Raw genomic sequence first — 24,388 nt, forward strand, 5'->3', positions numbered from 1 at the left:
AGTAGGGTTATATTCCTTTATAGATGCAAGTTACCGAACATAATAGGTATCAGATTCCTTGAGCGTCATATGGCGAGACGTGTTTTGTTGCAAAACATTCAAGACTTTTCATTAATGTGTTACTAATTGGAATAGTCCACTTTGGGGGTTAATAGGAATATAAAATGTGTCAGAAAACTTAGCGCTGCCTTTATGTTACTTGACCGTGTACGATATGTTATATGTACAGTGTGATAAATAAACATTCTTAGGCTCCAAAATCAGGCTATAGCAACGTATTTTTTTAAAAATTTCATTGAAGCTATCACGTACACTCATTCAATTGAAGACACATTTCAAAGAAAAGTTGCGAAGATTTACTCGTGACGTTTGGCGCAAAATAATGTATCTTGACCCGCCTTTCACAAATGGTCTGATGCAGTAGTGTAGAAGTACAGAAAAAGATTAGACGGACAAGTCTGTATTTGGAATTGCATAGAATAGAAAGTTGAATGCATAAAGAATAAAGGAAGTAAACACAATAGTTTTTTAGTTTTTATCTGTAACAGATTATTTTCTCTGCTATCAGTTATTGTTAAAACTCAAGTAACAAATCCGATGTAAATCTACTAGCACTTGCACAAAATTTAGCTGGCTAGTTTTCATCCTATAATTCCACACTATAAGAAAAAAATTAACCTGCCTGACACTCGTTACTTCAGAGAATGAGTGCAAGGTAAACATCGATAATGGCTGGTACATTGCGCTAGTGTAGTGGTTTCAATATTAAAGAACAAGGTTCACTTAGGGCCTTTTTTGGGCCTGTGAATTTCAGAAAAACTAAAACTGCTTGGTTTTAGTTGACAATGCATTAAATATCATTTAGACCTTTGATGACTGCGTATCTTTCAAAAATGACGTAATTTTCTGGCTAGCCTATGCATTAAGACGTCATGAAATGCTTCATTTTCCTCGTATCCTGAAAATTTCTACAAAACAGCAATTTTAAAGCTATATTTTTCGATATCGATATTTAATATAGGACGTAACCTCTAATCTTAAATATGCAACTATTAAATGATAGAACTATTTCTGAGGATTACAAAACCTGTTTTATTGTTTTAGATCAGAGGATGCGCTCATGTTATTTCTTTTCTTTCTTTTTTAAACTAAAACGTGCATCACTTTATTGCATCTCTTTCGCTATTTTAAAAATATGTTAGATTCCACCGGAAATAATCGTCAACTTCCGGTCTATTGCTCGACAACAGAAGACGACTGAAGTCTAAAACTTTCAGGACTGATAGTCAGTCATCAGTTTATTTGAATCGTGACAAAATCTTGTATCGCCGTTACTTCGGATCGTGACAGGAAGTGATGCAAAAAAGGGAATGGTTAATGGTTAGCACGTTGGATTTTCAGGCTGACGACCAGGGTTAAATCTCGAGAGTGTCTGAATTTCTTTTATCACTTTTTCAGCTTGAGTTTTCTTTTTTTTTTTCAGAATCGGACGGAAGACCTCTCATTGCTCGCAATGAGTTTCTAGTTATTATTATTTTTCTTCTTCTTCTTCTTCCTGGGTACTTTTTTGTCCGCGAGTGATCTCGTCAACTACTCATCCGATTGAGGTGAAACCTTTTTAGGGTTAATAGGCATGTTATGTAGATTTGCGGAATCAAGGTCATTTTGAGCGCACTTGCATGCACGTGCGTGCGCGTGCAATGCGTAAAATGACCAATATACTTGATATAGCTGTAACTTTTATATTTTTTGATTAAATGCTTTGATACTCAGAATATAAGGATATATTAAAAGTGTAAACAAGATGACATGGTCAACATGCACATGCATGCACGTGTGCGCACGCGCAAAGCGTAAAATGACAAATATACTTGATATATTTGTAACTTTTATACTTTTTGATGAGATGCTTTGATACTCAAAATTTTTATATATATTAAAAGTGTAGACAAGACGACATGGTCATCGTGCACATGCATGCATGCATGCATGCATGCACGTGCGCGCGCGTGCAATGTGTTAAATGACCAATATACTTAATATAGCCGTAATTTTTATATTTTTTTATGAAAAGCTTTGATATTAAGAATATACAGATATATTAAAAGTGAAGACAAGATGATGTGGACATCATGCTCATGAATGCACATGCGCGCGCGTGCAATGTGTTAAATGACCAATATACTTAATGTAGCCATAACTTTTATATTTTTTTATGAAAAGCTTTGATACTAAGAATAAACCGACATATTATAAGTGTAAACAAAATGGCATGGTCATTATGAACATGCATGCAGGTGCGCGTGCGTGCAATGCTAAGATGACCAATATACTTGATATAGCTGGAACTTATTTATTTTTTGATGAAATGTTTTAATACTGAGAATATAAAGATGCATTAATAGTATAGATGAGATGACATGGTCATCCTGCACATGCATGCACGTGCGCGCGCGTGAAATGCAAAAAACTATCAATATACTTCATTGGCTTATTTAATGAAGCTTAAGACACCAAAAGGGTGTTGGGGAGCGTTTGGGGAACATCTGTAACGGTCCCCGTTACAATTATAACTAGTTTTTGTTTGTGTGTCATTTCTTGTCTGTGCATTATACAAAAAAGACAAATTATTGAATTAAGAACAGTTATGGCAAAGATTATAGCTTCTCAAAACTATATCAAACTTCAAGATCAAGGTCATGAGGTCAAATATTATAATACAATCTGAAAGGTCTTGTCACAAGTAATGCACATGTGAACCAGAAGTCTCTGATGAAACTGTAGCTGGTCTGTACATATGCATGTAACAAAGAAAAAGTAGCACTTGGATTTACAAAGAAAAAGTAGCACTTGGATTTGAAACTTTGCAACATGCAGCAATAAATAGAATTATGTATTTTAATGTAGTCTACTTGTGTGCCAAGTTATATTGAAATCAAACTAGGAGGAGTAGCGTTTTAAAGGAATTTCACAGAAATTTCTATTTTTAGTAACCATGGCAACACGGTTCATCGAAATCAAAAACCAATGCACTGAATTCTGTATCTTAGTGTAGTCTAGTTGTGTGCCCAGTTATATTGAAATCAGACCAAAACTCTCGGAAGAGTAATGTTTTAAAGTAATTTCACAGAAATTTCTACTTTTAGTAACCATGGCAACACCGTTCATCTAAATCAAAAACCGATGCACTAAATTATGTATCTTAATGTAGTCTACTTGTATGCCAAATCATATTGAAATCAGACCAAAACTGTTGGAGGAGTAGCATTTTAAAGGAATTTCACAGAAATTTCTATTTTTAGTAACCATGGCAACATTGTTCATTGAAATCAAAAACCGATGCACTAAATTATGTATCTCAGTGTAGTCTACTTGTGTGCCAAGTTATATTGAAATCAGACCAAAACTGTGGGAGGAGTAGCATTTTAAAGGAATTTCTATTTTTAGTAACCATGGCAACACCGTTCATCAAAATCAAAAACTGATGCACTAAATTATGTATCTTAGTGTAGTCTACTTGTGTGCCGAGTAAAATTGAAATCAGACCAAAACTGTAGGAGGAGTAGCATTTTAAAGGAATTTCACAGAAATTTCTATTTTTAGTAACCATGGCAACACTGTTCATCGAACTCAAAAACCGATGCACTCAATTATGTATCCTAATGTAGTCTACTTGTATGCCAAATCATATTGAAATCAGACCAAAACTGTGGGAGGAGTAGCATTTTAAAGGAATTTCACAGAAATTTTTATTTTTAGTAACCATGGCAACACCATTCATCAAAATCAAAAAACTGATGCACTAAATTATGTATCTTAGTGTAGTCTACTTGTGTGCCAAGTAAAATTGAAATCAGACCAAAACTGTAGGAGGAGTAGCATTTTAAAGGAATTTCACAGAAATTTCTATTTTTAGTGACCATGGCAACACCGTTCCACAAAATCAAAAACTGATGCACTTAGTTATGAATCTTAGTGTAGTCTACCTGTGTGTCAACTTATATTGAAATCAAACCAAAAGTAATGAGGAGTAGCATTTTAAAGGGATTTCACAGAAATTTTTATTTTTAGTAACCATGGCAACACCATTCAACAAAATCAAAAAACTGATGCACTAAATTATGTATCTTAGTGTAGTCTACTTGTGTGCCAAGTAAAATTGAAATCAGACCAAAACTGTAGGAGGAGTAGCATTTTAAAGGAATTTCACAGAGATTTCTATTTTTTGTGACCATGGCAACACCGTTCCACAAAATCAAAAACTGATGCACTTAGTTATGAATCTTAGTGTAGTCTACCTGTGTGTCAACTTATATTGAAATCAAACCAAAACTGAGGAGGAGTAGCCTTTTGAAAAATTGTTTACAGACAGACAGACAGCTGGACAGACGAACGGACAGACGGAATAGGGACAGAATGTGATCAGAAAAGCTCACTTGACCTTTCAGCTCAGGTGAGCTAAAAATCATATAAAATAATTAATAACTTATATTTTTCTTTCAATGATAAACTCATAATCATGTCAAAAGAGATACTTTAAATATCCATTAAATAAAAGTTTTGTGTGGAATATCTTAAATACACCAAGTACACCATACAGTGAACCCATATACATGTATGATCCAATTAAGGTATGTCACTCGTGAAATTTGTTATATCAAGGATTTTTTCAGAAGTATATTTTGGATAAGTACTCATACAGTATGACTCAAAATCGCAGAGAAAATGGGGGGTCAGTGTGCATCTAACTGAGCTACGGTACAATTAAGTTGACCTTTTTGCACTTAAATTGTAACTCTTTGGTTAATCACTTTAACCGTTATCATATTTTATAAGATGTAACCATGGCAATAAACATAATCTTATTTTACGTAAAATCGTTTGAATAATATTTATCATTGAACAACTCATGCAAATTACTGCGCGTAAATTATTGTGTGACCTTTTTGCACTAAAAAAGTCTCATATTTGGGGTATTAAAAATCTAAATAGGCAATAGAATATTTTCTTGTATCAAATTTTTTACGACTTAAGTGCTGATCGGTCAAAAATATCGAGTAGTTTAAAATAATGAAAGAAAAAGTTGGGGTCAGTGATGTAAATTTTGAAATATTGGTCAAAATATGCGATTTTCTGGCAAAAAACTGTAAATTTTATTTCGACTTCCTTAATATATCTTCATTTTTGGCAATGTTTGTTGAGTGAAGGTGTAAATTTTGTTATAAAAATATAAATTGAGACCTATATCTAATATTCCAGGCATATCATAACGGAAAATATTCTCTGAGTAAAAGTATGTGAGGCTAAAGTTCCAAGATATTAAATTTAATAAATGTGTAGATTTGCAGAATTTTCTGCTAAATATCCTTCCGCCACAAGAAATAGTCCCTTATAAATCTTGCTTCTTTGTGAATTTTTTAACAGTTTTTTAATTGAATGTTGAACATTTTACATTGTTTAATTTAAATATGTTATAAAGATTAAATTGTAATAAATAGTTTTTAAGTAAGAGGTTCTGACTGAAATTTTCTAAAAGCTGACGAGTGACATACCTTAATGTCATTATCTCATTTAGGACTTAGTCCTGCAATACAAACTTGCATGGAGCAATGCTTTTTTTTTGAAAACATGATTTCGTTTACCAAATTATTATTTTTTTAATATAAGGAAACATAAAAGTTATTTCTATTAGATCACATGGGTAAAACAGTAAAAAAAAAGTTTAAGCATAAACAGTGATTAACATGAATTATTTTAGCCTGACCTGCTTCTCTGGCTGTGGCTGACTTAAGATCTCTGGAATATAATCCAGACAGATGTGTATGGAGGGGATCCCTGTGGTTGTTACGGGTAACAGAGTATCTGGATAACCCTAAATAACGAAGGTTAAAACATCTCATAAAACAACTGTCAGAGTTGTTCCCCTTGGAAAGCATTTTAGAATGGAAATTGTCTAATGAAGTTAAAATCTGTCCTTTTTGCTTCTATTTTATTTTTTAAATATCTAAGCACAGGAGTCATACCTGGAAGTGAACAAGCTTGGCAAGGTGGGGTTCTGTGATGAACAGCTGATGTATAAATGAACAGATGATACACTGAATCTCCCGACAGTTGGTCAACAGACCCTCTTGTCCCTGCAGAAAATAAAGAAAAAAATGTATTTCTTAACAGTTTTTCTACTGTTGTACATAAAATGAAAAAAAAGTTTCTTAATCATCATTCTGAATTGCCCTCAACTTCAATATATACATGTATAGAAAGTACACATGAATTCAAAGTACTAGTACTTTCTAGAATCGTTAGGAAATAAATGTTAATTGATACTTGTTTAAAAGTTGCTAAGTAAAATGAACAGGTGGATTTATTAATGTAAGTCTTACTTTATATATTTTATTTAGGATTTTTGTGACAACTGTCAGTGTGACTGATTAGAGCAGGATTTACCTCCCTTTGCTCCTCCTCTGTGGGAAGACAACACTCCAGTAGGATCTGTATAATAGCACTCTCCTGGGCCGCTATCAGGGCATGCTTTAGGTCCAGCCTCTCCCGATCAGCCTGAGCTGCATTCTCCAGGATTGGATTAGACAGCATGTGATTGTGTAAATAGACTCGACTGGCCTGGAGGTAAGCTGACAAAACACGTAACAGAATATCCAATATCGGAGGGCACCTGTAAATGTAGCAAATAGGCTCAGTGTCAAGAAAATAAAGACTATAACTAAACACATAACAAGATGTCCAATATTGGAACACAACTGAATATACACATACTTTAAATAAAACAAATGGTACTAAATCAACAATAATGAATTTGAATACTGTCAACAAAGAACAAGGTTCACTTAGGGACTCTTCTGGCTCTCTGAATTGTGAGGGCAAGGCAATAAATATCACTTGGACCCTTGGTGAATGCCTATCTATTAAATTTTAAAAAAATTTCCATTGTCCATGCATTGTGACATCATGAATTATGTCGCTATCCCCATATCCTGAAAATTTCTTGAAAATGGTCAGAAGTTTGAACTCTTTTTCTATATTTTGTATAGAGCACGACACTTGATCAAAACCATGCAGTACATCTGTACATAATGATAGAACTGTTTTTGAAGGTTATAAAACATGTTTCATTTTTTGGATGGAGAAGCGTGTTCATATTTTAATTCTTTGCTGAAGGAACTCAAACACATTCGTTTTCTGCAAAATTCAAGAACATGGTCATCTCTAAAAGCCTTTTTTCCCAATATCTGGACTCAGTCTCTACTTTATATTGATGCTTGAAAAGGGACGTAGGGTGATAGTAAATTAATTGGTATATGAACAGGACCAGTGAACCTAATTCTTTAGCATTTATTACTCTCATCTGAAGACCCTATCAATATACCATTATTGGCTGATCTTATACAAAATTAGTATTTTTCTTATATAATGTATAAAAAGACATACAAAATTAATGATGAATAAGCATGTGTACTGCTGTCAGTATGTTTTTACCTGAAGACGCGTTCATCACACCTGAGTATAATCAGTGGATCTACAGTAATGTCGTTCTCTGTGTACAGAGTCACCTGGAATGTTGTTCTCTCTGACAGTCGAAGGGAATTCACAGTGGACAGTCTTAAACTGATGACAGAAAACAACACAAAAGTGGACACATCTGTCTATGTCAAGTTATTTTTATCAATTTGCCATTTAAAAATCAGTCAATTGATTTGTATATAAGCATGTATATTAATCATATTACATGACAAAATAATGGAAGAAATCTCAATAACATGAGTTTGTTTAGTATTTTTACATACTTTGTACATACAGTTAAAATTAGCTTGCTTAAAATCATAGATTCTTTGCTTGTATCTTGTACAAACAATGGGAGGAACCACAACCACTACTAACAATCATGCTTCAATCACTCCCATATCCACTTTAGGTATGACTGTTTTACCTTCGTGGAGAGACACCGTGAAGAAGGAACCAGACTTTCTTGATTAGGTCCACTATTTTTCTGGGTACCACCTCATCCAGCATGATGGGCAGAGAGGATACCACTGGCTCAGCAAAACGTAACAAGTCTGGGGCAGACATCTTCAGCATTGCCTGCAGCTGTGAGATCATCTTCATTGGATGTGTGGTTAGATTCCTCAGTGCTGTAAAATGAAGATGAACATTTTGCTCTCTCTTCAAACTGCATTAAAATTTTGAATCGTCTTCCCAATGAAAACCATATTCTGATGCTAGAGTAAATTACTTATTCTTTTTTTTCAGTAAACAGACAATGCCAGTCTGTAATTCAAAGAAGTATTGGCTAGAACTAACCATCATTGAAGTTATCAATGGTACAGGGGATATTGTACATGACTGAGGTCTCCGCCACCAGAGATTCCCTAATCAGTTTCTCCTCCAACCAATCCTCCACAACACACAGGTGTGGATAATGGGTCACCAGTAACCTGCATAATATTTATAATTTGAATGATATTTCCTTCTTTCAAACATTGCAAAGGAGAGAACTATGATCCAAAAAATTGGAAAGACTTGAACTAAATGATTAAATAACATTAGGCATACAGATGACAAGTATCCGTGCCTTACTTTAGTAGTGGTGAGAATAATCCAGCGTACTGCTCCTGCTCTCTCTGTGCCGTCTGTAACAGGAAGTTAATGGGAATCTGGGCCAGCAGTGTATCATGGTAGGATCTCACCTTCCTGTTGGACATCACTGAAAACAGGAGTAAAATGTTATAAATATTAAGTCAGGAAAGGTTCTCCTACATCATTTATGCATATTATTTAATGTAAATACATGTAATTCCATTGGTCAGAATTGTTGAGAAATACAGGTGACATGGCTTTCCAGGATGAAGAGTGAGTATCTTACCAAGAGTTTTCATATGTGTCAATACCATGTCTTCATAATGGAGTAAATAATAGAGCATGAGTAGCTGTGGAGTGAGTTCTGATTTAGGAGTTGAACTTGATGACTCCTCTCCTTCTGATTTTGACCAATGAAACACTGAAGATTTGAACACATTCAGTATTTCCTCCTCTGTGATTGGTTCATTTAGATGATCAGTCTTGGTGCTTTTGATGACTGTGGAGGTGACATAAACATCTATAAGGGAGGTAACTAGTGGATGGAGTGGTGTAGAACAGTTACAGATTTGCTGATAAATCCAGTCCTATAAAGGAAAGAAATTGTCAAAGGAAGAAATAAGATGAAATACAGGTAATCAAAGGTTACAGTGCTCACCAAAATAATTATCATCTACATGTATGTGAAAACGAGGCAAAATCAGGTCAAACAACAAAAACTGACCAGTCAGCAAGGACCCCACTGAGGGATATACTGTTTATCTAATGGTGAAGTTAGAAAAAAAATGAAATTTAAAATAGACACTCTAGTCTGGTACCCTTGCAAAGATACTTGTAAATAAGGATTAACTCATCTCAACATTAATGAGATGAGCTTCCATCATTCATTTTCATTGCAGTGCATTTCCCTTATTTTCATTAAGAGACAAAGTATCTAGTTAATATAAGAAAATTTGACTTGAATTTTTCATTACTGTACCTTTATTGGTACTTTGTGTTTGGAAAAGGAGCGACTCTTTAGAAGTTGATAAATACTGTTGATGGGAAGATAACCTGTCATGTTTGCATTCAGTCCAGGTGTCACAGGTACCTTCACTGCATGTGACGTTATCACCTACAAATACACAGGTATACCAGCATTAATTCACACTATCACAGGAATCTCTGCATCACATCAGGAAAGATGACTGATTATCATTGATCCATAATAATTCCGTGGTGAACATTTGACTCTTACCTGCTCTGTAAAGATCTCATAAATAAATATCTGTCTTATTCTAGCCAGTGCATTAGCCTTCACCAGATTCTGAAATTGTCCAAATACATGTATATATACAAAGTAAATTGAATCACATTTCATTCACTGGCATGCATTATGACTCAACAATGGCTAAAATTAAAAAGAACCAAAAGAAATTAAAGTCTGTGACTTTGGTTTTATAAAATTTACCTTTAACCCCAATGTGAGATACACAAGGTCAGAAATTGCTGTCATGTTGTTGCTATGGAAATGAATGGCGATCAGGAACAACATTTCACCAAAGGAACAAGCACTGGACACCTCACTAGAAGTTCACAGTACGATACAGCTTAAAACAGCTATACATAATCTGCTAATTCATTTTTATCAGTATTTTAGCTGTGCAACTAATTACATTCCCTTTTAGTCTCTCTTGTTCAAAATATTGTTAGCCATTCTTTATTTGTAAGAATTTTGCTTAAACTTATCTTTGTGTGTAAATCAAACCAACATAAATATAAAGTTCTTAGTGGGGAGTAACTTTTATTACATGAACATGTATTAAGAATCTGAAATACATGTACAAGTAAAAGGTCAGATGTTCCTGATAGCAGTATGATATCTGTACTTACAGCTTGAATTCCTTCTCCATCACCAGGGACCACTTAATCCAGTCTATAGCCACCTTCTCTTGATCATTGTTCCTGTGACAAAGAATATCACAGATAAGTACTGACCCACAATTTTACAGTGTTTACAGCATGATCATGTATAGTATCATTTATCCAAAACAGCCTCTGAGAGAATTGGAACTTTGTGAATACCAGCCACAAAATTTAGTCCCTAGCATTTCTTTAAAAAATCTAATATAAATAAATTCTTGTACATTGGATGGTGTAAACAAATGAGTAGATGCTTTTCTTTAATCTAAATAATATTTTAAATAAAACAATCCTTTGAATTTTTACAAATTGCATCATTTTGTACATATATGTACTGATCATGGTAAAATGTACACCATCAATCAAACAGGGATAACTACTATATAATTATATAAAGAAAAACTGCACTCTGGACTCTATCTAATCCAGCCAAATTCTTCGGAACTATTGACTGACAGATAAAACCAGTTATAGTGTATATACACAAGATCCTATGGGACATCTGATCTTACCACACCTAAATTCATCAGACAACACTGTCTATTTGGAAGTGATGAGATGTCTCAGGGGTTTTGATTGGTCATAATTTGTCACTTTTAGCAGCTTGTAAACCATGTAGCATTAGATAAAAAATAAAAAAAACCCATAAAATAAATTCTTACCCTAACAGATATGGACAAGCTATCAACATGCACAATCCAAGGGAGACAAATCTAGCACCAGCTTTGCTTAAGGGAGGTCTAGATGTGATTAACCTCAGCTGAATCTTCATTTCTTCATCTGTAAATCTACAAATTGCAGAGTTGATCACAGATGTACACTTAAGTGGTTTATGCATTCTTTAGGTTCTAACTTAGATTTTTCATCCAATGTACTTTTATTAAATGTTTTCTTGTTTTATACGTAATGTTAATACATTCTTTTATTCATCACTTATGAAACAAAAGTATTATAATCCATAGACAAAGTTACTTACTTAAATGCAGCCATGCTCTTGAGTGCACAGTAGAGTCGTATGAATGCACTAGCCTTGATGGCCTGGGACTCAGATATCGTGGCTCCACCATCAGGCAATATTGAAATCATTTGTTCCAGTAGGCACAGTCTCAAACTGTGTAACTGTGTCAATGAGGAATCTCTTTTCAACTGAAATCATTAAAATTTGTAAGAGCTCACACTTATGTACATGTATATGATGATCTTACATGTTTCTTTCCTGCATAAAAAAAAATTAAGAACATATTATGACATTTGTCAATGATAATCATCAAAGTTTTTAATAATGCATTTTGTTGTCCAGAAAATATATAGATGTTTTATTACTTGCTTATAAGTCAGACAGAGGTTTGGACCAAAGTTTAACTCCCAAAAATCTGACTTATAGGCAAATAACCTGTATATTTGGACTTTTTGAAATTATGTTCATTATAAAACATAAAAAGTAAAATGAAGAAAAGATGTATGTCCATGGAGAAATTTTTTTTAAAAGACATCACTGGAAAATGCTGGGCACATCGGAATCACAAGATTGAAAGTCCAACAGTAAAACCAATGTGCCATGAAATCATAAGTATTCACAGGATAAAGAGCTAGGTTCACTTTGTGCATAAAATAGCCTTGTCCTTATATCAATTAATTGACCATCACCCTCTGCCCCATTTCATATATCAAAATAAAGTAGAGACTTAGTGTTTTATGCGTATATGACTACCTTCAGCAAAGAATTAAAATATGAGCACAGCCCACGATCCAAAAATTAAAACAAGTTTTGTCATCTTCAGAAACAGATCTTTCATTATACAATTGCATATTTTGGATCAAAGGTTGTGCTGTATATGAAATATTGAAAAAATGCCTCAACTTTTGGCCATTTTTTAGGGAATTTACAGGATATGGGAAAAATGACGTATTTTATGACATCATAATGCATTGACTAGAGAGAAAATTACGTCATGTTCAATAGATACACGGTCATCAAGGGTCCAAGTTATAAATACTGCATTTTCAACCAAACCTGAGCAGTTTCGATTTTTCAGAAATTCTCAGGGCCAAATTTACACGAAATCGTAAGTATTCACAGGATAAATTGAAGTCAGGTTCCTAAATCTCAATGTAATATTACAGAAGGAAAATTGAAAATATAATGTATTTTCATCATTTTCGTTATGAAGACCACCTTTAAACAAAATTATTTAAATGTAATGAAGTGCATTCAAACCCAAATAAAATAATTCAACTTTTGTTTTCCTAGGTAAGAGTGGTCTTTAGCAACAGTTTGTCATTGCTTATGTAGAAACCTCATAATTTACTATATACGCCATACAAACTCAGTGATTTTCATATATCATACAAGGGAACAATTTACATTTAAATAGCAATATTGAGTAACTTGAATTTACACATTTATAAACTTAAATCAAAAAAAATACTGGTAAAAAATTGTATTTAAGAATTCATTAATAGAGTAGGCAAAATTGCCTATCATATGCACCTTGGCTCTTTGTTTTACACCTTATACATGTAATGGCAGAATTGTATTCATTCTGAAAATGGACCATTTCATTCAGATATAGAAATATTCCATCAATATGGTGACAACATTAATAATCACCTTTTGGCCTATTTTGACATACTGTGAGAACCACTCCTTTACGCTTGTATTGTTGCCTAGCAACATTCCACTGACAAATCCTACAACATCTGTGTTGGAGTCTCCTGATATTTCTGACTGGGGGTATTCTTTATTCATTTCTAAGGTCAAGGCCACAGCTAATCCTGGCATCTTGCAATTCTCTACCTGAAATAAGTGAATCAAGTACTAAAACTTAATTCAATTTTAAACCATCACAATGGTCAGTGTACTGGAACACTTTAATTTGATTCGAACTGTCAAACAAGTGTACAACTTTACTGCTATCCACGAACAACTGGGATTGGATACGTGTCCTATTACCTAGAACATTCTCTCCTTAAGGATACACCAAAGGTTTCCAAATGCCAGAATTTAATTTGCATGTAATTCTTTCATTATCAAAGATAACACAATAAAAGTTTATATCATTTGAAAGCTTGTTAAATTTACTATTTAATTATCCTAATTTAAACTTTAATTAATAACTTATTTAAAAATTATTTAAATATTAATGTAAATTTTAGTGCATAAATATTTCATTAATCAACTTTTTTGTATTTAACCCCTCAAAGTGGTCATTTTGCCTAAAGGTAGATTAAAGATTGAACTTAAAAACTGTATCTCAGATTTTTGATAAATCGTCTAATTCAAATGTTACAGCCATTTGCCCTTCAATGTTACCAATTTATTAGCCTAATTTAATATTTCCCTCAATAATTCCAAAACTAAGCTAGATATAAAACATAGGTAATCAGAGATTACAGAGCTCACCTCAACAAATGTTGTCTTTAAGTAAGGTAAAGTCCCACACTAAACTAATAATCTAGGAGTGTGCATCCCTAGATGCAACATTTATGCAATTTTGGTATGATAGGGCTTGCAGTTACTTGGGAATAGACTTATCTGAAAACTTAAAACTAGTCACTCATCCAGAAAATGTAAGTCAAATCCAGCATCCGAAGCAAGTTTTGAGATTGTTCGTCCCTTGATGCATCATCCATGCAAGTTTGGTTCAGATAGGCCTTATAATTACTTGGAAATGAGATCTGCTCCAAAAACCTTAACCTGGTCACTCATCCGGAAAATGTAACTCAGATCCAGCATCTGAAGCAAATCCAGTAGTGTGCATCCTTAGATGTATCATCCATGCAAGTTTGGTCAATATAGGGTATATAGTTACTTGGAAATGACATCTGCTCTAAAAACTTTAACCTGGTCACTCATCCATAAAATATAGGTCAGATTCAGCATCCGAAGCAAGTGCAGTAGTGTGCATCCTTAGATGTATCATCCATGCAAGTTTGGTCAATATAGGGCTTACAGTTACTTGGAAATGAAATCTACTCCAAAAACTTTAACCTAGTCACTCATCCGGAAAATGTAGGTCAGATCCAGCATCCGAAGCAAGTTCAGTAGTGTACATCCTTAGATGTATCATCCATGCAAGTTTGGTCAATATAGGGCTTATAGTTACTTGGAAATGAGACCTGCTCCAAAAACTTTAACCTGCTCCAAAAACTTTAACCTGCTCCAAAAACATTAACCTGGTCATTCTTTAGCTGAAATTGCAGCATCTGAAACCTTGACTGGTACAATAAAACACACTAGAAGCATCCTCCATGCATCTCTGACTAATATAGGCTATAGAAGTACTTGAAAAGAAAACTGCTCCAAAAACCTTAACCTGGGACGCCGACGGTATTATATAAGCTCCCCCAACTTCGTTGAGGTGAGCTAAAAATCTGAGATATGGTTTTGTGAGCACACATTTGAGAAGCAACCCATCCAATTTTCAGAGAAATTGGTCAATAAATAAGGGAGCTGAATCCACTAATACCACACACTGTCTGATCTTACTTTACAGTAGAGGCCAATAACCCATTACACAACAAAATCTGCCAAAGCTAGGAATATATGACACCTTGGAGATTCAGCTTTGGATACCTGTCACTTAGCCATATTTTTCATGCATATTCACAAGAATGGAAGGTTTCTTTCTGTATTTAGATGCTTTTAATTAAGTAAAAATAGGTTCAATTCTGAATTAGAAAGATTTCCCGGCAAAATGGCTAGAGCTAAACTCCACCTCCTATTTCATGGTCATCAGTGATCTGTTAGATCTCTTTCTCTAAATCTAGAGTCCCTGTAGTTTAATTACTGATAACCTCTGTGGGGCTAGTGAAGAATTCCCCAAGTGGTCACAGTGATTTATTGCTTCTTTCATGAGCAGGCAGTCACAGATCAAATCAGAAGCTTCAATAACGGAACATTCACATGTGGCAGTGTTTATGTTTCATTATTGTTAAATAATTAGAAAACCATTTCATAATTACCAAGAATTTTACATGCATTATAAAGCAGTGATTAACTTCTTTTTCTTGGCCAAAAATCTCAAAATTGATGAAAATCTTAAAAAAAAAGCCTTTGGTGTATCCTTTAGCATTCTAATGATCTTATGGTCACTCATTGATAAGAACTTACACAGAGAGCCCTGATATTATACATTTCTTTTGGATTCATCCTGGCCAGAGCGAGGAGCACTGTCATTCTCCTCTGACCCCCGACTGTCTCCTCATCTTGTCTGTCACCATTAGTCACCAGACTAGTACACACTGTAATATCAGATGATTTCAAGTTCACTCAAACTAAGTGAATGGAATAAAAGTAAATGTAAAATCATTGTAATAAATTGAATTTGATGTCAAATCTAAAAATACATGTTTTCACAAAAAATAGAGAAAAAAACAACTAGAAATATGTCCATAGGACATGGATGCCCCGCTGAGGTTATATTAGTAATGCAACATGAACATTTGTATTAGTGTATGAAGTTTGATGAGAATATCTTGAATAGTGTCTTTAAAATTGTTTGAAATCTAAAAAATTGGATAAAGATAACAAATTCTCACCAAATTATGTATAAGTGCATAAGCTAACATAAAAATATCTTAGATGGTTTCTTTAAAACTAAGCAAAATGCAAATTTAAGAAAAGTGAGGTCAAGGTCAACAGTTTTTGATCCAGTTAAATAGCTCTCACTAATACATATCAGCATATTAAGTTTGATAAAAATATCTTGGATGGTTTATCTAAAATTTAGCTAAACACTAATTCAAGAAAAGTGAGGTCAAGGTCAACAGTTTTTGATCCAGTTAAATAGCTCTCACTAATACATATCAGCATATTAAGTTTGATAAAAATATCTTGGATGGTTTATCTAAAATTTAGCTAAACACTAATTCAAGAAAAGTGAGGTCAAGGTCAAAGTAAAAATAATGTTGATGCAGTTGAATAGCTTACGTCAGTATGTATCAGCATATGAAGTTTGATAACACTATATCTTAAATGGTTTCTTTAAAACTGAGCTAAATACCAATTTTAAACAAGAGGCCCATGGGCCACATCGCTCACCTGAGTAACTTTGGCCTTGCTGTTCATTACCAGACTTCCCCCCTTGTAATACCTATTGTGGCCCCGCCCTACCTCCAGGGGCCATGATTTGAAAAATTTAGAATCTACACTACCCCAGGATGCTTCCACATAAGTTTCAGTTTTTCTGGTCCAGTGGTTCTTGAGGAGATTTTTAAAGATTTTTCCTATATATTTCAATGTAAAACTTGGGATTCCCTATTGTGGTCCCGCCCTACCCCCGGGGGTCATGATTTGAACATTTAGAGTGAACACTACTTGAGGATGCTTTCACATAAGTTTCAGCTTTTCTGGCTCTGTGGTTCTTAAGAAGAAGATTTTTAAAGATATTTCCTATATATTTCAATGTAAAACTTGTATTCCCTATTGTGGCCCCGCCCTACCCTCAGGGGTCATAATTTGAACAATTTAGAATCTACACTACCCCAGGATGCTTCCACATAAGTTTCAGCTTTTCTGGCTCTGTGGTTCTTAAGAAGAAGATTTTTAAAGATTTTTCCTATATATTTCAATGTAAAACTTGGATTCCCTATTGTGGCCCCGCTCTACCTCCAGGGGTCATGATTTTGGCAATTTAGAATCTACACTACCCCAGGATGCTTCCACATAAGTTTCAGCTTTTCTGGTCCAGTGGTTCTTGAGAAGAAAATTTTTAAAGATTTTTCCTATATATTTCAATGTAAAACTTGGGATTCCCTATTGTGGTCCCGCCCTATCCCCGAGGTCATGATTTGAACGATTTAGAGTGTACACTACTTGAGGATGCTTCCACATAAGTTTCAGCTTTTCTGGCTCAGTGGTTCTTGAGAAGATTTTTAAAGATTTTTCCTATATATTTCAATGTAAAACTTGGATTCCCTATTGTGGCCCTGCCCTACCCCCAGGGGTCATGATTTGAACAATTTAGAATCTACACTACCCCAGGATGCTTCCACATAAGTTTCAGCTTTTCTGGCTCAGTACTTGAGAAGAAGATTTTTAAAGATTTTTTCCTATATTTTTCAATGTAAAACTTGTATTTTCTATTGTGGCCCCGCCCTACCCCCGGGGGTCATGATTTGAACAATTTAGAATCTACACTACCCCAGGATGCTTCCACGTAAGTTTTAGCTTTTCTGGCTCAGTGGTTCTTGAGAAGAAGATTTTAAAAGATATTTCCTTATTTTCCTATATATTTCAATGTAAAACTTGGATTCCCTATTGTGGCCCTGCCCTACCCCCAGGGATCATGATTTGAAAAATTTAAAATCTACACTACCCCAGGATGCTTCCACATAAGTTTCAGCTTTTCTGGCTCTGTGGTTCTTGAGAAGAAGATTTTAAAAGATTTTTCCTATATATTTTAATGTAAAACTTGGATTCCCTATTGTGGCCCCACCCTACCCCCGGGGGTCATGATTTGGACAATTTAGAATTTACACTAACCCAGGATGCTTCTACATACGTTTCAGCTTTTCAGGCCCAGTGGTTCTTGAGAAGAAGATTTTTTAATGACCCCACCCTATTTTTGTCTTTTCCTGATTATCTCCCCTTGTAAGAGGAATTGGCCCTTTATTTTAGCAATTTAAACTCCCCTTCACCCAAGGATACTTTGTACCAAGTTTGGTTAAAATTGGCCCAGTGGTTCTTGAGAAGAAGTCGAAAATGTGAAAAGTTTACAGACAGACGGACAGACAGATGGACGGACGACGGACAATGGGTGATCAGAAAAGCTCACTTGATCTTTCAGCTCAGGTGAGCTAAAAAGTGATGTCAAGGTCAAAGAAAAGGTCAAGGTAAAAAAAAAAATTTGATGCAGTTGAATAGCTCTCATCAGTATGTATCAGCATATGAAGTTTGATAAAAATATCTTAAATAGTTTCTTTGAAACTGGGCTAGAGGTACAAAAAAAATTCTCTCAAAATATTTGTATAAAATTTCAGTTCAACTTCGTTGGTTACAATGCTTTCTGAAATTGTTTTAATGTCAGAATTTACCTTCTTTGTAGCAGTCAGGAGAATTTGCCACCAGTCGACACAGCATCCAGTCACCATTAGGAATATGGAGAAGGGTTTCCGATACCTCAGTGATTGGCAACAGGGCAGGTAACTCAGCCTGGGCTATGCAGAGTACATCAGACACTTCTTCTAGATACACAAGACTCTCAAACAATTCACTACTCTTCTGGTAGAACTCAGTTTTTGACTCTCTGATCTGCAAATTTACATAAGCATCATAAAGTATGTGGTATGATTTTACAGACACATGAACCTTATATTATAACTATATTGTCAAATTACAATTAAAGATTGGATTTTTGGTTGTCTATAAAAAGGTATATAGTGGTAGGTCAAGGACTCATTTAAGCAATCATATACTGCAACAGTAAAACCTCAGTATCTCAAACTCAGCAGGTAAAAACACGTCAAGGTCTCTATTAAAAGTGTTTGAGATAACAAAGTTAAAACCTGAACTCAGACCAGAGCTGGGACAGTCGACTACATTGACATACATGTATCCCTGGTTTCTAACAAATCCATATAGAAGACAAACAGATCAGTTGCATAAGTGTTGTTAGTGATATCATTTTAGTATAACTTGTAAATTCATTTTTTGTACCAATCATAAGTAAGAGCACTCAGCAGTTAAGTCTACTTATGATTCATAACCACTATCAGCACCCAGTCACCATTAGATATTTGTACTACCTGAGATGCTACAAACAATAGTTCACTCAGTAACAATCTCAGTCTTCGAGGTGGATCACTCCTTTCAAATTCCAGAGCCACTCCATTCTGTAGCTGGGATATCAGGATACTTTCTATTTGATTTCCTCCAAGTTTTGTTCTGCAAATATAATTTTTAATGTCCCATTATACATTCAAACTTCATGATGTGAAATAAGTCAATGGTTATATATCATACATTTCATTATGGTCTTTCTTTTTGCATTACACAAGATTCTGAGCTATCCTTTATTCTATTCTATCATTTTCGTTCATTCGCCATCTTCCTGGCTGCTGAATAGTTGAAAACAACAACATATATTTACATTTGCTGTGTTTTTCTAATTAACCAACTATGAAATTGATTGTTTTCAATAGGAGTAAAACGATTCACCGCGGTATTTTTTCTCGGTTTGATACACGGTACAAAATCTCCATTTTCAGTTTGGTTCATTTTTTGGTCGGGATCGTTATTCAGTCAGGTTTGGTATAAACATGCTACTCGGCATTATTAAATTTTTAAAAGGTAAATTTTTTAGGACTGGTAGTTTATAAAATAATCTTTTAACAGTCAAATCATTATAATTCATTTCTCCTAGTCAATTTGCACATAGATTTAGTGACAGGATTTAGAGAAACAAAACATAAAACAACGTTGAATTTGTTTCCTTCTATCAAAATGTATCGTCTCAAAAAAAAATCGTACCGAGACAAAATTATACGATATGTATCGTATCCTGAAGGAGGTTTATCATTTCATTGTTTTCAACTCTCTACCTGTCTACAGTAAATAAATATAGACAAGATATGGCATGATATGCTCCTACCAAAAAAAGAAGTACATTTATTTGTTGATGTTTAACCTGTAATTTCAGCAGGGACCTATATACCAAAAGCGAGCGCAGCAAGCTCTATAGAAAACGTGTACGAACAGAGGAAATTCAGGTGTCGGAAAAATCCGACAGTGATTAGTGATTAAGTGATTAGGGTTAGGGTATTTTGTCTTAAGATTGGAACTGTTTTATAAATCCACTCTTAAATCTTCCTGACTTAGGGCTAATTCATGTAATTTTTGCTTACAAAAGGCACTGCCAAGTGCCTTTTGTGACCAAAAACTTGCATGAATCAGCCTTATGTCGAACTGCACTGTGCCGATTTACCATCTTACAGGAGTAAAGCATGAAACATGCAAAACTTAAACAAACCGTTAATTAAATATGGCATTGTATGCGATCTACGGATTAGGGTTAGAGTATATATAGCTCAGATATTGTAACTGTTTTATATTCACCCATGTTCGCATCTTATATCCGACTTTGGGCTTATTCATGCAATTTTTGCTTACAAAGAACCGGAAGAACAGGAAAGTTTTGCGAAACTTGGATGAATTAGCCTTGGTCTAATGTTGAAACATATGCGATATTGTGCGCTAAGTTTTGGCAAGTAATTGGTAAAAGCGACTTACCGTTTACTTAATCTCGATATCCTAACCTCCTAATGTCCATATTCAGAATATTTTTTCTTTCAAATCAATGGTGATGCACAATTCAATCAACCAATTACTAGTAATTAGTTATCACTTGTTAAATCCCTGCATTTCTCACAAAAATCTCGCAATTTTAGTAGCATTTCACTTTGAGTCCTATCAGCTAGTTCTTCATAAGTCTTCATTACGTCAAAACACAAGTGACGCACGTCATGAATATTTATGAGATTACGTCAAAAACTGATCACGTGACTACATTCCTAAACAACGCGAAATGGAGTTTTATCTACTAAACAAGTACGTTATTTTACGAGACCTTTTAATTCTCATTTAAAAAACTGTGTTTAAAAACCAGTTTTTTAAACCCAATTTTTCACAAGGAACACGATTTTTGGCTGCGATTTGTGGCCTTTTTTATCGATTTTGTGGATCGCTCACGTGATCATATTATATTGTACACCACCTTCGGCGGCACCTATTTTAGCGCCATATTTATAGGGACCGGTATACTAGAAGTGTTCCAAACAAAACTGTGCTCCCCCTAATGGTTTCACCGTCGGACATATTAGTATATAGGTCCCTGATGTCAGGGACTGTAGATGTGAAGTTTCTTCTTTAATAGCGAGCGCAGCGGCGCAAAGTGCCGCTCGTCACTGCGAGCTCTAATGACAACGCCTGGGCGAAGAGAAAATTCGGATTACTGCATATTCATTCAATAGAATTTTTTTCTGCAGTACTTCTGGACCCACAATGCATCGCTTGTTTAAGCTACGTTCTCGCAAGAATAACAACAACAGTTTAACTAACAAAAAATAAACTCGCCTTGATTTAATGGATATATTGCAGATAAATAGTAAATAAAACGTTTTTCGTTAAAGTCAACAATGTTCAGGCTTCGGTTTGGTTAGTAATGCAACTTAACGAGGTTCGCTCCTGAGCTTTTGAGCAGATTTATATATTATCCTATATTTCAAAAATTCTGCATAAAGTATTAATTCTTTCAATAAATTTGGATTCTACAATGCCAATTAAACTATATTCAGTTAAAATTCCATGATTAAATTCCATACCAAAAGCATTAAGTGAGGAACTATATTTTGTGGCGGAAGGTTTTTTACAAGAAAATGTTCATTTTTTCTCTTTCAAAGTATTTAAAGTATGTTAATTTTGGATTCCTATTTTTCCATGCAGCCAGCACACAGAGTTATTTTGTACAGTGAACTGTTTTATACTGATCCTAAATTACATATCAAATAAACTGTCATGAATTCTATCATCATATTTCATAAATATAGCAAATATATTGTGAAAATCAAGAAAAAATATCCCTATTTTAAGCTTAAAATTAGCACTATTTTAGTAATATCTAAAAATTAAGATCACAGACCCCCACTTTTTATTTTATTTTCTGAATATATAAGATACTTTTAACCATTCTTCTTAAATGTAGTAAAATGTCATTACTTTCAAATTATTTTTTTGCTTGTTAAATTTTTAATGCCAGAAAAATTAATTTTTTTGAGTGCAAAAAGGTCAAATAATTGAACGTGTGGAGTAATTTGAAAATTTTTTCGTTGTCACAAATTTTAATGTGTCTATTCAAGATGAAATAAGGCTGTGTTTGTTCCCATAATTTACTTGAATAAAAATATTGGAGGAAAAACTTTAAAAATTGATTTATGTGCAAGACGTATTTACAGTGCAAAAAGGTCAAACTAAATGCTCTGTAGCGCCGAAAGAAGCGCACTGACCCCCATTTTTTGTTTTGATTTTTAATTAAGCTATGTGTGTAAATTCTAAACTTATACTTGATAAAAAAATTCTCATTACTTTTGATGGCAGGATCCAACCTCCTTAAATACGACGTCATGTGACGTCAGCGTTTAGACGCACCAAATGTCACGTGCAGTTTGACGAACGAGCCCGATCTAAATTAAACCTGAATAAATATCTGCGCTCGCCCTAACGGTCGCACCATCAACATATTAAACAGGTTGGGCACACCCCACCAAATGGTCATTTATCCCCCGTTTAGTGGACAATCTCCCATATCGGAGACGAATTTTACTGACCATTTGGGAGAGAAAAATGGTTGTGTTCAATTCCATAGAATGGCGTGGAATGGCGCATAATTTTAAACCACGTGGAATAAAATATATAGATATTTATCGGTGTTTTGAGTGAAAAAAATCGGAAATTCAACGTGTAATTTTTTGCGCAGAGTCGTTCAAAAATTTGAAAAAAAATGTCACGTATGTAAACAAGTGCAATGTTTCTCCGTTTTTACTTAAAAAGAAACTTTCCTCCTTCTTCTACGATGCTGCACCTGTCAATCATGTTCTTTACTTTCTATTTCGATTATCCGGGCAACCAATCAAATAATGCAAACCAATAAAAACGATGATCTTTTTTTTAACCTGGTCAAAAGTCGGATTTTACTACGGAGGCACATTAGTGTCAATTTTCAATTAGAAAATCAAAAGAAAAATAAGTTTTCGCCTTTATTTCATTTTATTTTGTATGCAATAGCTTTGTTCTCTATAAAAATAGTAAATGAAGTTAGATTATGATATAATTATTGTTTCAAAACGATGTACTTCGAACGAATACAAGAATAATTGCGAAAGTCACTTTGTAAATCTTTTATTGAAAATTATTCATCAAGTATATTAAATTCATCAGTAATATACATATTATACCACAGAAAGGTCGTATGGAATATGCAACTTCATCCTAAAAGAAAAATAACAACAGATATTACGTTCAAGTATAGAAAAATATAACTTTTTAGCAGTAAGTGCCCACCATACCAGTAAAGTAATGAGGAGCTCGTGTTTAACGGGATTTTATGGAAATAAATATTGACGAAGATCCAAAAAGTGATTGAAACTTAACTTATCAAGAGTTCAACCACTGGATAAAATAGAATTTTTATCCTACTAGACACAATCAAATTTTTTTTGATCAGTGATCAAGAAGTTCGGCTGTTACGGACAACTATGGGTATCGTTTTTAGGAAGTTACGGAGAAATTGCACATGGGAAATCGACCGAACTATGTTAATTGTGCGACGAATATGTTCACTAAAATTCCCCAATGCCTAAGTAAATGCGCTTTTGCTTTATTTTAATAAAATTTGGAATAGAATAAAGAAGTCCACCATTTGGTCAGTAAAATTCGTCTCCGATATGGGAGATTGTCCACCAAACGGGGGATAAATGACCATTTGGTGGGGTGTGCCCAACCTGTTAAATAGTAAGCAATGAAAATATTATCATCATCCCACCTCAGTTGCTGTTCTTTGTTCACATCTTGTTCCAACGCATGAAAATCTATTGAAAGTAAGGCAACAATGCTGTTGACAACCTCGATGCCAGAGAGAATTTTTAGAACATCTTTTTTGGCTGCTGACCACGATTCACTTTCATCCAATGGTTTGCAAAGAGCCATGCGAACTAAACATGGGAGAACTGGGCGCAAGTCCTTCTCCCGCAGTTTATTCAAAGTAGAAACATCGACATTTTGCATGGCCTGAAAAACCTTACTCCCAACAAACTCCCTCATCCTTTGTAATTGTATTTTTTCGATTACTCGTCTGATTTATTTTAAGTTTTGGCTGATGGGCGCCGCCATTTTTATCATAGT

At 34.3% G+C, this 24,388-nt stretch overlaps 1 protein-coding gene across 1 annotated transcript in view; it reads right to left on the reverse strand.

The window, feature by feature from the left end:
* LOC133171812 (integrator complex subunit 2-like) overlaps nucleotides 1-24,388 on the reverse strand; it is a 275,651-nt gene that overhangs the window by 2,258 nt on the left and 249,005 nt on the right. Inside the window, exons 2-20 of the mRNA XM_061306612.1 lie at nucleotides 24,030-24,308; nucleotides 19,240-19,378; nucleotides 18,529-18,745; nucleotides 15,605-15,735; nucleotides 13,103-13,288; nucleotides 11,468-11,637; nucleotides 11,154-11,279; nucleotides 10,462-10,533; nucleotides 10,040-10,154; nucleotides 9,827-9,895; nucleotides 9,569-9,703; nucleotides 8,876-9,176; nucleotides 8,590-8,716; nucleotides 8,314-8,447; nucleotides 7,943-8,144; nucleotides 7,492-7,620; nucleotides 6,445-6,670; nucleotides 6,024-6,134; nucleotides 5,765-5,872 (exon numbers count right to left, since the gene is read on the reverse strand). Of these exons, the coding sequence (XP_061162596.1) occupies nucleotides 5,765-5,872; nucleotides 6,024-6,134; nucleotides 6,445-6,670; nucleotides 7,492-7,620; nucleotides 7,943-8,144; nucleotides 8,314-8,447; nucleotides 8,590-8,716; nucleotides 8,876-9,176; nucleotides 9,569-9,703; nucleotides 9,827-9,895; nucleotides 10,040-10,154; nucleotides 10,462-10,533; nucleotides 11,154-11,279; nucleotides 11,468-11,637; nucleotides 13,103-13,288; nucleotides 15,605-15,735; nucleotides 18,529-18,745; nucleotides 19,240-19,378; nucleotides 24,030-24,307 (2,976 nt within the window). The 5' untranslated portion in view covers nucleotide 24,308. The remainder of the gene's footprint in view (nucleotides 1-5,764; nucleotides 5,873-6,023; nucleotides 6,135-6,444; nucleotides 6,671-7,491; nucleotides 7,621-7,942; nucleotides 8,145-8,313; nucleotides 8,448-8,589; nucleotides 8,717-8,875; nucleotides 9,177-9,568; nucleotides 9,704-9,826; nucleotides 9,896-10,039; nucleotides 10,155-10,461; nucleotides 10,534-11,153; nucleotides 11,280-11,467; nucleotides 11,638-13,102; nucleotides 13,289-15,604; nucleotides 15,736-18,528; nucleotides 18,746-19,239; nucleotides 19,379-24,029; nucleotides 24,309-24,388) is intronic.

The sequence above is a fragment of the Saccostrea echinata genome, unplaced genomic scaffold, assembly GCF_033153115.1.
Source record: "Saccostrea echinata isolate AGI-Se365-2 ecotype Australia unplaced genomic scaffold, CSIRO_AGI_Sech_v1 ptg000054l, whole genome shotgun sequence".
Classification (NCBI taxonomy): Eukaryota; Metazoa; Mollusca; class Bivalvia; order Ostreida; family Ostreidae; genus Saccostrea; species Saccostrea echinata.